The 15,219-nt window shown below is 33.2% G+C and overlaps 1 protein-coding gene and 1 pseudogene across 1 annotated transcript; one reads left to right on the top strand and one right to left on the bottom strand.

The window, feature by feature from the left end:
* Positions 1-1,132: 1,132 nt before the first annotated feature.
* On the top strand, positions 1,133-3,258 carry LOC120156363 (annotated as a pseudogene).
* Positions 3,259-5,551: 2,293 nt separating this feature from the next.
* LOC120156350 lies at positions 5,552-9,713 on the bottom strand. The gene is made up of 4 exons (XM_039167672.1): positions 9,123-9,713; positions 8,373-8,622; positions 5,993-6,535; positions 5,552-5,917 (listed from the first exon to the last, which is right to left on the bottom strand). Exons 1-4 carry the CDS (start codon positions 9,692-9,694, stop codon positions 5,810-5,812), a joined length of 1,473 nt encoding a protein of 490 aa, XP_039023603.1. The 5' UTR covers positions 9,695-9,713; the 3' UTR covers positions 5,552-5,809.
* Between the last annotated feature and the right edge of the window lie 5,506 nt (positions 9,714-15,219).

Here is a 15,219-nt window from a genome sequence, read left to right as displayed (position 1 = left end):
TCAATATATATATATATAGTTTAAATTATTTTTTTGTTTTAGGTTCTTTAATATTTTTATATTGAAAATTAAATTTAAATATCTAAATTTTTCTTAGATTTGTTTTATGTATTTTTAAATTTTAAAATTTTAAAATAATTTTTTATTAATTTGTCAATATAAGACTTGTCACGTCAACGTGACGAGTTTGAAAAAAATATTATTTGGGCAAACTCGTCATGTAGGTATGATGAGTTTCCCTACACTATAACTAGGAGTGTTGAAAAATACTCGATCCAATTGACCCGACATGTGCCTACATGAACCTAAAAAAATCAAATAATTCTTTAAAAAATAATCAAATCGTGATTTTTTCAGATAGTTAGATTGAGTTTGGGCCAAATTTTTTTATAATCGTGTATCCGACCTGGTAATTTTACTATATATATATATTTTTAGTTTAAATTATATTGTTACTTTAGGTTCTTTAATATTTTTATCTAGAAATTAAATTTAAATCCCTAAATTTATCTTAGATTTTTTTATGTACTTTTAAATTTTAAATTTATCAAATAATTTTTTATTAATTTGTCAATATAAGATTCGAAAAAAAATCATAATCGATATTATTTTTGAAAATAAACTTTAATTATATATATATATATCCTTAAAATTAACTTAAAGTCACTAATTTTTATGTATCGGTGGTGTATTATGAACTTTTTGAATTTTTATTTATTTCTCATATGAACGGGCACTCCTGACCCAAAAATGTAGGTACTTGTATTTTTCGGGTATTCAAACTTAATGGGTCGGGTCACGGGTCGATAAATACACTACCTGAAAATTTGAGTACCTGATATTTCGGATATACAAAAATGCGGATTACCCCTAACTGTAACATTTGTCGTATATCTCAAATTAATTTTGGTAATCACCCAAAAAAAAAATTTACATGTCTGGCCTATTGGGTCAATTTTACCATTGGTTTGGACCGCTGTTTCTGGTCGGTTTAGCCCCACAATCAATCCAACAGAAACTTGAAATGGCTGCGCGTAAAAGCTTAACAGAAAATCACTATCCATATCTGCTTCATCACTATCCACATCAAACAATTGTCTGAAATCCGACATGGCTCTTCTCTACAATTTCAACAACGTTTCTTGAGGAGAAACTTGAAAAGGGTTCTTTTTCTTTGGGAGAAACATTGTCCAAGGCTAGCTTGCTTGCCCTTGTTTCTGCTTCTGTTTTCTTGGTTGATCCTACACTTGCTTTCAAGGTAAATTTGAGTTTTCATATGATGCACACGAATTTGATCATCGAATCTATGTTATTAGACACGAGTGTGAGCGTCAGATACGAGTTTTAATGTCTTTTGTTTTGACAATGTGTGGTAGATCCTGCTCTTGCTTTCAAGGTAAAATTGAGTTTTCATATGATACACACGAATTTGATCATTTAAGCCATGTTATTTACTCGGGTGTGAGTGTCAGATACGAGTTTTCAACGATTTACATCGGTTACGAATGTCTTTTGTTTTGACAATGTGTGGAGTGTGGTAGATCCTGCTCTTGCTTTCAAGGAAATTTTGAGTTTTCATATGATACACACGAATTCGATCATCGATGCTATGTTATTTAGACTCGGGTGTGAGTATCAGATACGAGTTTTCGATGAATCAAATTGGTTATGAATGTCTTTTGCTTTTACAATGTGCATTGTGTCTGCTAGTCCTTGCTTCTGCTTCTGTTTACTTGGTAGATCATGCACTCGGTTTCAAGGTAAATTTGAGTTTTTGTACGATACACACGAATTTGATCATTGAAGCTATGTTATTTAGACTCGAGTGTGAGTGTCGGATTCGATTTTCCCACGATTGAAATCGGTTACGAATGTCTTTTGTTTTGACAATGTGCGTTGTTAAAAAGGGAGGAGGGCCTTATGGATCTGAAGTAACAAGAGGACAAGACTTAACCGGCAAAGATTTTAGTGGCAAGACATTGATCAAGCAAGATTTCAAGACAGTATTGTTCTGTTTTTTCAGTTAATTGATATGTCTTTGGTATTTGACTTTGTCAATCTCAATGCTTTAGAGCTTATTTGATTTTCCTTTTTCCTCCATTTCAGTCCATACTTCGACAAGCCAATTTCAAAGGCGCAAAATTGCTCGGTGCTAGCTTCTTCGATGCCGATTTGACAGGTTTTCTCCCAACTATTCCATGTAAACTAACTAAATTCGAACATTTTTCATTAAGAACTTCAAATGTCCCCCCATTTTTCTGTTGTCTCGAATATAGGATTCGACAAGGCTAATTTCAAGTTTCGAGCTTGTTTTTATGGTCCGGTAATGTGGTTAAATTGGCATCACTGGTTAAAAGACCTCGATTCATATCGGTTTTCATTAAATATCTGTAATGTTTATGAGTTGAGGCTGTAAAAGGCCTCGGGTTGAATCGATTTTTCATGGATCTTCCGCTGCTTTTATGCTTATATATGCTTACATGACAGACATCGACCTTTTTCGTGTTGCTGCTAGTAAATAGTTCAGATAAGTGCATGCCTGCAACTTTGGATGAACACTTGAATCTTTTGTTCTTTGTCCCCGCTCATGTTTTAAACGGTTCTCAATTAACCGAAATGATGCAGGAGCCGACCTTTCCGAAGCTGATCTTAGGGGTGCAGATTTTTCTCTGGCAAATGTAACGAAGGTAAAGATCAATCACATGTTAGGTGTATATCTTTTCGTATTGGAAAGATCTTTTAAATTCGGGTTTGATCCGAGTCTGTTTTCAGACGGATAATTTAGTGTTCTATAGGATGATATCTTCTTTCGAATCTCCGATCGTTCTTACCTGCAGGCAAATTTAAGCGACGCGAACTTGGAAGGCGCGACTGCAACGGAAACACATCTTTCAAAGGATCAAACATAACAGGTTCTGGTATGTATGAACTCCTGTTTACTTAACTCTCCGTCTGCTGAATATCGATGAACTGTGCATAATTTGCCTGCAAATCTCATTATCTCGTAGTCGGTCGGTTTATCTGATTGTCTTCATAAGATCAGATTTCACAGACGTACCGTTGCGAGATGGTGAATATCTCTGCAAAGTTGCAGACGAGTAAGATATGCTATAATAACTCCTTTAAAACATGTTTGACATTTCTCTGATTATTGAAACGGCGTTGTGGCATTAGGGTGAATCCGACCACCGGAAACGCAACACGGGACACATTGCTCTGCAACTAGACGAAAGATCGAGAAATCGACACCGCAGCGGGTGTTAATTTTGCTGTGAGAAAACTATGCCATTGTTTGTGTTGCATCCCACGTTGAAGATACATGAAATTAAACAAACATGTAGTGATACGATGCACAAGGCATGAACTCAAAGGTGATGAGAAGTTGTACCTCTTAAAATTCTAAATTCCGATATATTTTAAGTATTTTTTTATAATATTTATCGAAGATCTAATTTTACTATCTAAATTACAATATAATTTCTTAAAAGATCGTATTCCGACATAAAATCTTACATCTATCCATAATTATAAACACATTGATCCTTTAAACATACCATTATTTTTTATTTTGGACCGACAAATTAATAAAATAATAATGTGAATATCTTTAGTCTTGATCTTTTCTGAAACATCTTCTATTCGATCTGACGATAACTAAATCGAAGATATTATCATAGAACCTAAATTAGAATTAAACATTTAGAAATTATACTTAGAACATAATCACACTCACTTTTTAAATAATATAAGCCTTAATCATCAATCATTAAGCAACCTACAAGTAATATCATGCTTGAAGACCAAATTATAATTTTTGAAAAGTTCAAGGACCCACAACAAATAACAATAGATTAATAAATTTTTAGTTTGAAACCAAATAAGTCTCATTAAAGTATAGTTAATCCAGTTGTGGACTTTAATAAAAAAAAAAATCATAAAAGCAGAAATTATAAGTAAAATCGTACAATAGACATATATTCATATGTGACAACTATTAGGTATCAATTAACAACCTTTTAAATTTTCAGAGACTAAAAATGTAATGTCTAGAAGTTGAAGGACTACCTTACGAGTTATTATTTAGTTCATTTTTACTACTAAATATCCAATTTAGTCATTATACATGCTATTATACTCCCAAAAGTCCTTAAACATCATTTTATTGCTTAGAAAATTATTAAAATTTTGTGATCAACAAATTTATTGTACTATTTCAAATTATAGTCATTTTGGCAGAATATATAAATTTTAGGGACTAAAATTGTTATTATAAAACGTCACAAGTTAACAATAAAATCAACACAAAAACCAAACGTAACGTTAGGTATTATACACGCACGTAAGTATTGAAATATAAATGCATTTATTAAACATGCATGCGAGAATTAAACGCAAGTATTATTTTTAAAGGATAAATTATGCATTTAGTATTTAAACTATCAATTTTAATTCATTTTAGTACTTAAACTTTACAAATTTTCAAAATCATACCTAACGTTTAATTTTTGTTTTATTTTAGTACCTGCATTTAAAAAAATGGACAAGCTCGCCAGTCGTTGCATCCGTCGGCCGATTAAGCACAAACTTTTCGGCATGTACCTTTTCGACCCCTTGAACACGATTTCACCTTCCATTTCATCGGAAAACGCTTCAATCTCCCTAAATCGACGATGGACAATTCGATTTTCTTCATCCTCAGATCTCCGTCGTCAACCTTCTGATAGGCTTGAAACTGGACTATGTAGGTCAACTTGTCATTCTTTCATGGTCCACTCGTTCGAATTGGTTATTCGTCTACTAGAGCTATGCGTCGATAGCCGGTCCGTTAAGTTTTTAACAGTAGGTACTAAAATGAAAGAAAAACTAAACATTTGGGTATAATTTTAAAAGAATTAAAAGTTTAGATACTAAAACAGACCAAAACTAATAGTTCAGGTACTAAATACATTTTCTAAAACACTTGAATTAAAGATTAAACGAATTTGTTTAAGAATGTTCAATGCATGAGTGAAGGTGCTCAAGGATGTTGGGCTTATTTTTCACTAGAACATAGGCCTATGAAATATCTATTTGCTAGATCAGGTAAAATTAGCCCAATAATATAATCGGGCTAATTATTTAACCCAATACGACCCAAAGCATATTATTCGAGAATTTACCGCATTTATTATAGTGACTTAAACTTTTATTGAAACTCGTTACGTTGACATGATTTCAGTTTTTCGCTCAGTCGCTCGGTTCCTTTTTCCTCATTCTAATAAATGACCTTTCGGGGTTTCAAACTCAAACTTGTAGTCTTGTCCATGATGAAGTTTACATGGACACTGCAACAATCATTCATATCGACATTTCTCATTTCCTTTCATTGACGTTTCAACTCAAACGCAATTACGTTCTTTCGAGTCATTTCTCATCGATGTAGTTTTATTTATGTACAACAAATATGCGCATGCGCATGCACATAAACTAACTCGAAATAAGACGAGTAAAGAGAGCGAGTGTAGGGTTCTCAACACCAAAGACGGGCTATAAATCATACTCTACATTGCTCCGGCTCTTCATTTTCCGACCCATATGTCCAACCGCGTATCAGGGCGTGAATATGGGGATAATAACCCTCTAAATATGTGAGGGAAACTTAGAAAAATCGAACATACCTGCATATCCGGGTTCGAGTAACATATTCTCGAACATACCCGTGTATCCGGGTTCGAGTAACATATTCTCGAACATACCTGTGTATCCGGGTTCGAGTAACATATTCTCGTATATATGAAGTACCAACACAAATTGCCCTGCCTATGTACCACTAAATACTAGTCGTTTCCCATTGTCTGCATTTCCTTATCCTAATTAGCATACTTCCCTTCTTTTTGCTCCCTCTATCCTTGATCTCACAGCATTGCCGATGGGGCGCCTGCATAAACAAAGAAAAACGACGTTATGGTCTTTTCGTCATACGATGTTCATCGCAATCAACATCGGAACTCACCTTTTGCCAATAATCGGGAGCCATCTTCATCGAAGTAACTATGATGCTTTTGATAGCCATTACCGGGGCATAAACTGCTGTATTATTACAGGTTTTTCCCGACGTGTCTAACTTGTATCTGGTCCGGGTTCCAGTCGAGCCAACCTCCTCAACCCGGTCCAGGAAGTAGATGACCGGCTGTTCGCATGGGTCGACCGGCATGATTCGAGTATTAAACGTGAAAGGTCCGTCGCTCCAACTCCTCCATGTCTTGAAAGTTTGCAGCGGGGTATGCAGGTCGAATGCGGCCACCGGCTTTGGATATATTTGAATGGTGTATCCCCATGCAACGGCGATCGACCATTTCCTCTTGTTGTCGTAGCAGATACTTTGCTGGAGGATCCGGTAAGGGTCGAGCCTGTACGGTTCGATAAGGGCTTCCAAGGAGCCGGTCCGGGTCTTGTTCGGGAACATGGGTGCCAAGGCCTCAACGTGGTGGAATGAGAGCAGTGGCGCCATGGGATGCGCTGCAAGCAGTCCATACGCATCCCCTCTAACGTCAAACTGAGATTATCAAAATGAAATTAATATCATCAATTTGGTCAAAATTGAAATTATCAAAAAGAAATTAATATCATCAATTGGGTCAAAATATCCCATCAGTCCTTGTATTCTGGTAAACTTTGAAATATAGTCCCTAAACCTAAAAAAACTTAATTCAAGAACATGCACATAATCAACAGCGTATGATCGAATGCAAAACTTGTATCGATTCGAATAAATTTGACCAAAGAGAGAGGAAAGAGACAAACCAAGAACATCAACAAATATTAAATGTTTCAGATCCTTTAGTACTCTCTTAAAGATACATGGGGACCGGACCAAATCAAAACTAGACCAGACAGGTGGACAATAAAGTAATCTTATGTTATCCTACTTTATATTTTTTTAATTACTTTTATTATTATTATTATTATTATTTCAATAAAAAGTATGCTTAGTCAACTAATGAAAATAACAAAAGTAAATAAAATATGGGATTTATCATTTATGTGCATACAAATGTTGGACATGCATTAATGATGCTCACATGCAAGCCAAGACAGCACATCATTTTGTTACTTCTTTAAATCTTATTATATTATAAATTATTATTATTATATTATAAATTCGATTGTTTTTTATGATAAAGTAATGGAATTAATGAAGTCGTGTCACTTAGTGAAAATAAAATATTTAAAATTTGTTAGTTCTTGTTAGAATAAAAAAATATTAATAAAATATGTTTGAATAACTTAATAACAACAACAACAAAACCCTATTCTCACAATGGGATAAGGGGGAGATAAGGTAGTAGGTTGCCCCCAACACCAGGTTGAGAGCAACTTTCGTTGAAGACCTCCGTTGAATAACTTAATAGCTAAGTTTAAAAAACAAATATAATATACAAATCATGAAATTTAATATATATGCAAATAATATGTTTGGATATGTAAAAAAATATTTTTTATTTTAATTTTCTTAAATAACCTCCAGCCCAAAATCATAGCTAATTTTTTTTATTTTAATAGAAAATATTAATATTTTATTTTATTTTATTTTATTTTTTGAATTTTCCAATAGCAGTGAAGAAATTTTATCTGAAAGATTGCTTCAATGTAAGGTGGACATGCTACAAAACAACTTCCTTTCGAATCCAATCTATACAGTTGTTCAACTATGTATGTATTTTTTTATTTATACATGCATTGTATTTTATCTTTATTTTTAATTTTCCAACTGCAGGAAGTCTCCCACAGAAGTTGCTCTCAGCGTTGGGGGCAACCTACTACCCTACATCCCCTTACCCCATTGCATATGAGAATAGGACTCTGTTGTTGTTGTTGTTGTTGTTATTTATTACTTAAACTTTCAGTTTTTTTAAAAACTTGACGTTAAATTTTAAACATGTACTAAAGTGAAACAAGAACTATAATTTTTAAAAGTGTGGTACTAAAATGAAATAAAAACTAAATTTCATGTAAAAATTAAAAATTTAGATACTAAAACAGACTAAAACTAATAATTTAGATATTAAACGCGTAATTTACCAAATTTTTTTCACCACATCACAATTTTCCCCAAGGATAAGTCACCTTCTAACACTAACTTAACAAAAGTGAGATTTATAAAGGTGTAACATCAAAATCCAATACTATAAGAAAAGGTGGCGACCCCAATCATTAATCAGTGGACCAAATTCACCAACCAAATGTCAAGATCAAAGTGGGGGTGAAAAACCAAAAAGAAATATCCACGTGGCAAACAATCAACCGATCGTAAAAAAAAGTAACCGCAGGGTAAAACCATCACTCCATAAACAATCGCCACGTGTAAAACAAGATGGTAAAAACGGACGTACCTGATGGAAGCCTGGCTCTTTGGTGAGTGGGACCCCGATCTCGGTAATGCAAGCCCAAATGCGTTGATCGGAGCCGTAGAAATAGTAGTACCGGTTAAGACAACCGTCCAATACTTTGACTAATTTCTCCGCCAAGGGGTAACTCACGGCGAAACCTCCTCCGCCGAACGCCATGTCGTATGCATGCATTACGTTCTGTTCGACGCTCTCCGAAATCCCGCCGATGTACCACATTTCACGGTGATCGTATCTTTGTCATATAAATAATTATCACATCATAAATTTTATTTAAACTTTTTAAACATAATCTTACTTAGAGTAAAAAGAACAAGGAAAATGCTCCTAGTTTCATCAATTAATTAAGGATATATTATATGTTTAGTATCTAAATTATTAATTTATATATTTTAATATTTAAAATATTAAAATTTATAAAATCATACCTGAAGTTTAATTTTTGTTTCGTTTTTATAACCCGTTAAAAAATATTAAAAATTTAAATATTAAAACAGATTAAAACTGATAATTCAACTGATCAAAATTAATAATTTAAATATTAAATATATAATTTATCCATTAATCAAATATATTTGTTCTAATTTTATTTATTTTTTAATTATAAAGTTAAAATGAGACTTAGATATAATTTTAACAAAATAATTGAATAATCAAATTCATAATTTCCGCTAATTTCTAGTTTTTAAAGTTAATATAAAAAATTAAAATTAAATGGTGAAAATGATAGTGTACCTTCTTAAGGCAGAAACTATGTTATGAGTGAAGAACACAGTATCGTCGTCTCCCATCACGAACCACCGCACATTCGGCAGCTTCAAATTGAAACTATCCAAAATTATCCGAGCGATCCGAACCGCCGGTCTGGAACTCGAATACATAAACCGTTTCCATTCGGGACTCGACACCCGATACGGCAACGAGTCACCGCCGTCACCCGGCGGCGGCTTCTCGTCGAGCCAGACGTATCCGCGAACGGATTCCACGTCCCACCAGAGCGAACTCAAAGCGCGTCGCTCTTCCCACGTCCTGGCCGACCCGCCGATGCCGAACAGGATATGAGAGATGTTAGTCGGGGAATCATCATCCGGCGGCGAACCGGAATCGGGACCCGTTTCGACGTTCGGGTAAGTGAACCGGACGAACGAGTGAGGCCGGTTCGAGAAGGAGATGTAAACGACGAGGGTAATGGAGGTGAAGAGGTAGAGGAGGAGAGCGGCTCGGGAGACGAGCGCCGACATGTCGCGGGGATTCTCCGGCGAGATGAAAAACGCCGTCGTTTTGAGAAACTCTATCCTTGGACTCATCTTCTTCTTCAAACGGAAACTGTTTAAAAAGGAAACTTGAGATTGTCGTCTGAAAATCGGAGTGATTTAGTTCGAAATTTCGATGAATTTAAGTAAGATGGAGTAAATAGAAAGGTTTATGGTTTTCAGTGATTTTGTGAATGCTTAACCGTTGAACCTCGTACCTGTGCAGTGTTGTTAAGCAAGACAGCTCGGTTCAGACATGTTGGGCCGAATCTGTTCGGCTTTGTTTCCCTGATTTTGCCCATTTATAGGTTTAGCCTAACGCCACAGCCCAATTATGGAATGTTCTAACCGAACCACATCGTGTTTTTTTAATTAATATAGGGTAAGTACAATGTATTTGTTTAAAGATAACTTAATCATTTTACATTGAAGGCTCACACCCTTAACACTTCTGGTGTTCAAACCCGGCACATCGTAAATGTTGAGATTTAAATTTAAAAACGCATAATATCAAAGTTAACCCCAACGTATATTAAAATAGTCATTTTGTCTCTTATACTATTTTTGGAATATTTTGACCTCAAATATTTCATTTTAGAGCAAAAAGGTCTCTAACATTTGATAAAATAGTCACTTCGACCCTTATTCTTTTTTATGAACCATTCTAACCCTCAATGTTTTATCTTACGTTAAAAAGGTTACTATCTTGGAGCGTTAATCGTATATTAGCTAATAGTTTTCATCTATAAAGGGTATTTTTTATCCAAAAGTGAAATATTAGGGGCCAAAATGCTCCCAAAAAATAAGGACCAAAATGACCATTTTAATAAATATTAAGGGCTATTTTTGATATTATACCATTTAAAATGTACATATAATTATGAATTTTTAGTTAATAGAGTATATAGAGGTCGAATTTAACTCATCTCAATTTGATCAAATGATTATTCTCAAAATATTTATTGCTAATTTAGATATATAATATATATTCATTTAATCTGAATTAAATTAAACTAACTTTATGTTAATTTGTAATCTAAATTTTACTCGCGCAAACTATTAAAGTCAGTACTTAAATTTAATATTTATATTAATCATTAATTATTAAGGCAAAAGCTTAAGCCTTGTATTTCTAAAAAAATCAATGTGGCACTCGTATTATTTTTTTCTTAATGTGGTTCTCCAATTAAAAAAAATTCAATGTGGCCCTTTGACCAATGTTTTCCATCATTTACCAACATTAAAGCAAGTCCCTCGCTATTAGGATGCTATAAGTCAACTAAGTTCCTACAAAAATCATGTTAATTTTGTAATCTAAATTTTACTCGCGCAAACTATTAAAGTCAGTACTTAAATTTTAAATATTTTATATTAATCATTAAATATTAAGGCAAAAGGCTTAAGCCTTGTATTTCTAAAAAAATCAATGTGGCACTCGTATTATTTTTTCTTAATGTGGTTCTCAATTAAAAAAAATTCAATGTGGCCCTTGACCAATGTTTCCATCATTTACCAACATTAAAGCAAGTCCCCTCGCATTAGGATGCTATAAGTCAACATAAGTTCCTACAAAAATCATCTCCTTATTCTTTTCCTTCCTCTTCAACAATTGTTCATGCAACCGGAAACTAATGTTTCCATCTCTACCAATAGCCACAAAAATTATTCCTTTCACAACATATTTGAGAAAGCATACACGTCAACAGAATTAACGGATGCGTTGATCAATGGCGGAAAATTGGTCAAACGGCCACATTAGGATTTTTTTTTTTGAATTTGAGGACCACATTGAGAGGAAAAATATATGAGTGTCACAATGGTTTTTTAAGTACAAGGGCTTTGCGTACCCTTTGCCAACCATTAAATCATTCTATTTTAATCTTTCCATTAATATGTCGTTAATGATATTGATTTTTTAAGGTTATGAGAATTGAACTCGTGACCTAAAAAAATAATATTTTTTTAAGGACATGAGAATTGAAGCCTTGACATTCTAAAAATTTAATATATTTTCTGAATGACCTAATTTTTTTATAAGGTTTTAGGTTCAGTTCTCGTGACCTTATATAAGGGATCTAGTGTCTCATCCCACTAGACCAATCGATTGTTAGCATAGATAATCCTTTATTTTATATGCTAATTATACTTAGGTAAATATATATATATATATATATATATATATGGAAAAAATTCCGATCTCTATGTTATATAAATTTTAATTTAATGTTTGTTATTTAACATCTAAGATGTATGTTTCAAAGTTTATAATTTTATTTTAAATTTTAAATAAATAAAATTACGTAAAATTTGATTAATCTAAGGTGATTACAAAGTAGTATTTGTTCTAATACTCTCAATCATTTGACAATGAACACTCAACCTTGCTACAGTCGTTGTGGTGTTTGAACACGTGACCTCTCTAAACAACAATGATTCCTTTAACCACTGAGATAAATTAATTATGCAATTATTACGTGAAATTTAGTTTTTACAATTGTATAAAAAATAACTCCCATGTATAATATGCATGAGACAAGGACCTTCTTCAAGATCTTATGTCGTTTCCTATATAGGCCACAGTAGTAGATCTTTTGTCATTAAAGATAATGCAAGAAACCCTAATTTTAATTTACTAAACTATATTTACATGCAAATAATTGAATGTAAGTTGAACCCACCATTTATTTCGTACATCGAAAGTTTGAATTCTGACATTTACATTTATTTCTTAAAATCGTGTTGTTTATATCATTTAAAAAAGAATAGTACATTTATTATCAACAAGATTTTTAATAAATTCGATTGATCCCTTTATTTTCTGAAATTTGCCATAATTTCTTAGTCTAGATTCGATTAAAAAAATTAGGCATATTATAAACATGTTTTGTTTCTTGCATGTTGTTTGAAGAACAAACCAAACCTTTTTATATGTATGTTTCTCACACAATCATTTGACTGATAAAACTGTTAAATAGGTATTTGTATCATTCTTTGTCATTAATTTCAATGATTTATTTGAAGAATTAACAAATCTAAATTTAGCCTTAGAATTAGAGAGAGACCCTTTAGCTTAGCATGAGGTTTAATATAGGGAAATGTAATTTGTAATAGCGCTTGACAATTTTGTCCCTTCTGATTTGAACACAGAATCATATATGAAAGTTTTTGTAGATGTAAAAGAGGAGATCATGTTGGATAGAAAACGAGCAATAGCCTTAGAATTAGAGAAAGATGCCCTTGGCTTAGCATGAGGTTTATAATAGGCTCTTAACGTTAGAGTCAGTTTAGGATGATGATTACTATTTTACAGGTCGATAGGTGAGTAGACATTGTTGCTATATCGTAGATTTAACGTTGATGAGATTACATCAGTCAAGTCAGAACACTATAATTAGCCAGAGGATATGAAACTATGAAGTTTTTCTAAGAACTAACAAATCTAATTTAGCCTTAGAATTAGAGACCATTTAGCTCAACATGAGGTTTATATATAGGAGAAATGTGATTGTAATAGCGCTTGATAATTTTATCCTTCTGATTTGAACACAGAACCATATTGAAAGTTTGTAGATGTAAAAGGGGAGATAAACATGTTGGATAAGAAAACGAGCAATAGCCCTAGAATTAGAAGAAATGCCCTTTAACTTAGCATGAGGTTTATATAGGCTCTTAACGTTAGAGTCAAGTTTAGGATGATGATTACTATTTACAAGTCGATAGGTGAGTAGACATTGTTGCTATATCGTAGATTTAACGTTGATGAGATTAACATCAGTCAAGTCAGGACACTATAATTAGCCAGAGGATATGAAACTCTGAAGTTTTTTCTAAGAACTAACAAATCTAAATTTAGCCTAGAATTAGAGAGACCCTTAGCTCAACATGAGGTTTATATATAGGAGAAATGTGATTGTAATAGCGCTTGATAATTTTATCCCTTTCTGATTTGAACACATAACCATATATGAAAGTTTTGTAGATGTAAAAGGGGAGATAAACATGTTGGATAAGAAACGAGCAATAATCTAGAATTAGATAGAGACGCCTTAACTTAGCATGAGGTTTATATATAGGCTCTTAATGTTAGTGTCAAGTTTAGGATGATGATTACTATTTTACAGGTCGATAGATGAGTAGACATTGTTGCTATATCGTAGATTTAACGTTGATCAGATTAACAACAGTCAAGTCAGGACACTATAATTAGCCAGAGGATATGAAACTCTGAAGTTTTCTACGAACTTAGTGGCAGAAGTGTGGTTTTCGAAGGATGTATAACCATCTTTTTATTATTATTTATATTTGATTCCTTGAAGTTTGTCTTGACTCTATCCCTAGCATTAACACTATCAATCAAACTAAGACTCAATCAAATAATTTTAGGGTAAATTATGTATTTAATACCTAAACTATTAGTTTTGACACATTTTAGTACGTAAACTTTCAATTTTTTCAACACCATACCTAACGTTTAGTTGCTTCATTTCAGTACCTCGTCGTTAAAAACTTAATGCGTTTAGTACCTAAACTATCAGTTTTGGTCTATTTTAGTACCTAAACTTTCAATTGTTTTCAAAATTTAACGTTAAATTTTGAATGAGTGTACTAAAATGAAGCAAAATCTAAATTTTATGTATGATTTTGAATAAGCTGAAAGTTTAGGTATTAGAATGGACCTAAAACTGATAGTTTAGGTACTAAATACGTAATTTATCCATAATTTTATTAAAAATCCTAGTGCATCTATTAGAAATAAAGAAAAGGGTTACTTTCAAACAAGTGGATCAATCTCCAAGAACTCCTAAACAATGAACCCCTTTTGAAGAAATTGCCAGACCAATGCTTAACAACAATGACTGTGCATCAAATCTGCTAGAAAACAATTGAATAGCTTCACTGGTTGTAGTTTTCAATGCATTCAATGTCGATAGGGTTGAATTAACCCTCTACTTCTATATAAACCCTATTTTCTTCAACCCCCCTTGCATGTTTTGAAGTACCAATGAAGTGTTCAAGTGATTCATCATGGGCATACGCATGGCCTCCTCGGTCGTACTCGTGCAGTTTTTGCGGGTCGAGAATTCGGGTCCGCTCAAGCCCTCGGTGGTCACATGAATGTTCATAGGAGGGATAGGGATAAGTCATCTGTTGGGTTGAGTACTGCTTCTGTCTTGTTCAAACGACCAAAGGTTGCTGTTTCAGCATGGCCATATTCTCCCCTCCAATGGCGGGTGCTTGAACTTAAGCCCGCAAGCTCCATTGAAGGGTTGGACCTTGAGCTCAGGCTAGGTGTTTCTACATGGATGAATTCGTTTAACTTCGATTTTTCTTCTCTATTTGCATCACATCTTTGATATTATCACTGGAAATGATCATAAACCATATATAAAATCTCTTTAATGTTCAGTTCAGTCATCGAATTCGATTATATTTAAAGTCGAACTACATTAAATCTCGACATTATAGCATCAAACCATGAATTATTACACTATTCAAACAGTTTTCATCCCCATGAATTCTGAAAAAACCATTTGATCTCCAAAAAGTCCAAAATCTTCACCTAACACAATGGAAGTATG

This window comes from Hibiscus syriacus, unplaced genomic scaffold (genome assembly GCF_006381635.1).
Source record: "Hibiscus syriacus cultivar Baekdansim isolate YM2019G1 unplaced genomic scaffold, ASM638163v2 tig00111215_pilon, whole genome shotgun sequence".
Classification (NCBI taxonomy): Eukaryota; Viridiplantae; Streptophyta; class Magnoliopsida; order Malvales; family Malvaceae; genus Hibiscus; species Hibiscus syriacus.
The sequence above is the reverse complement of the archived record's forward strand: the minus strand, read 5'-3'. Positions and strand labels throughout refer to the sequence as shown.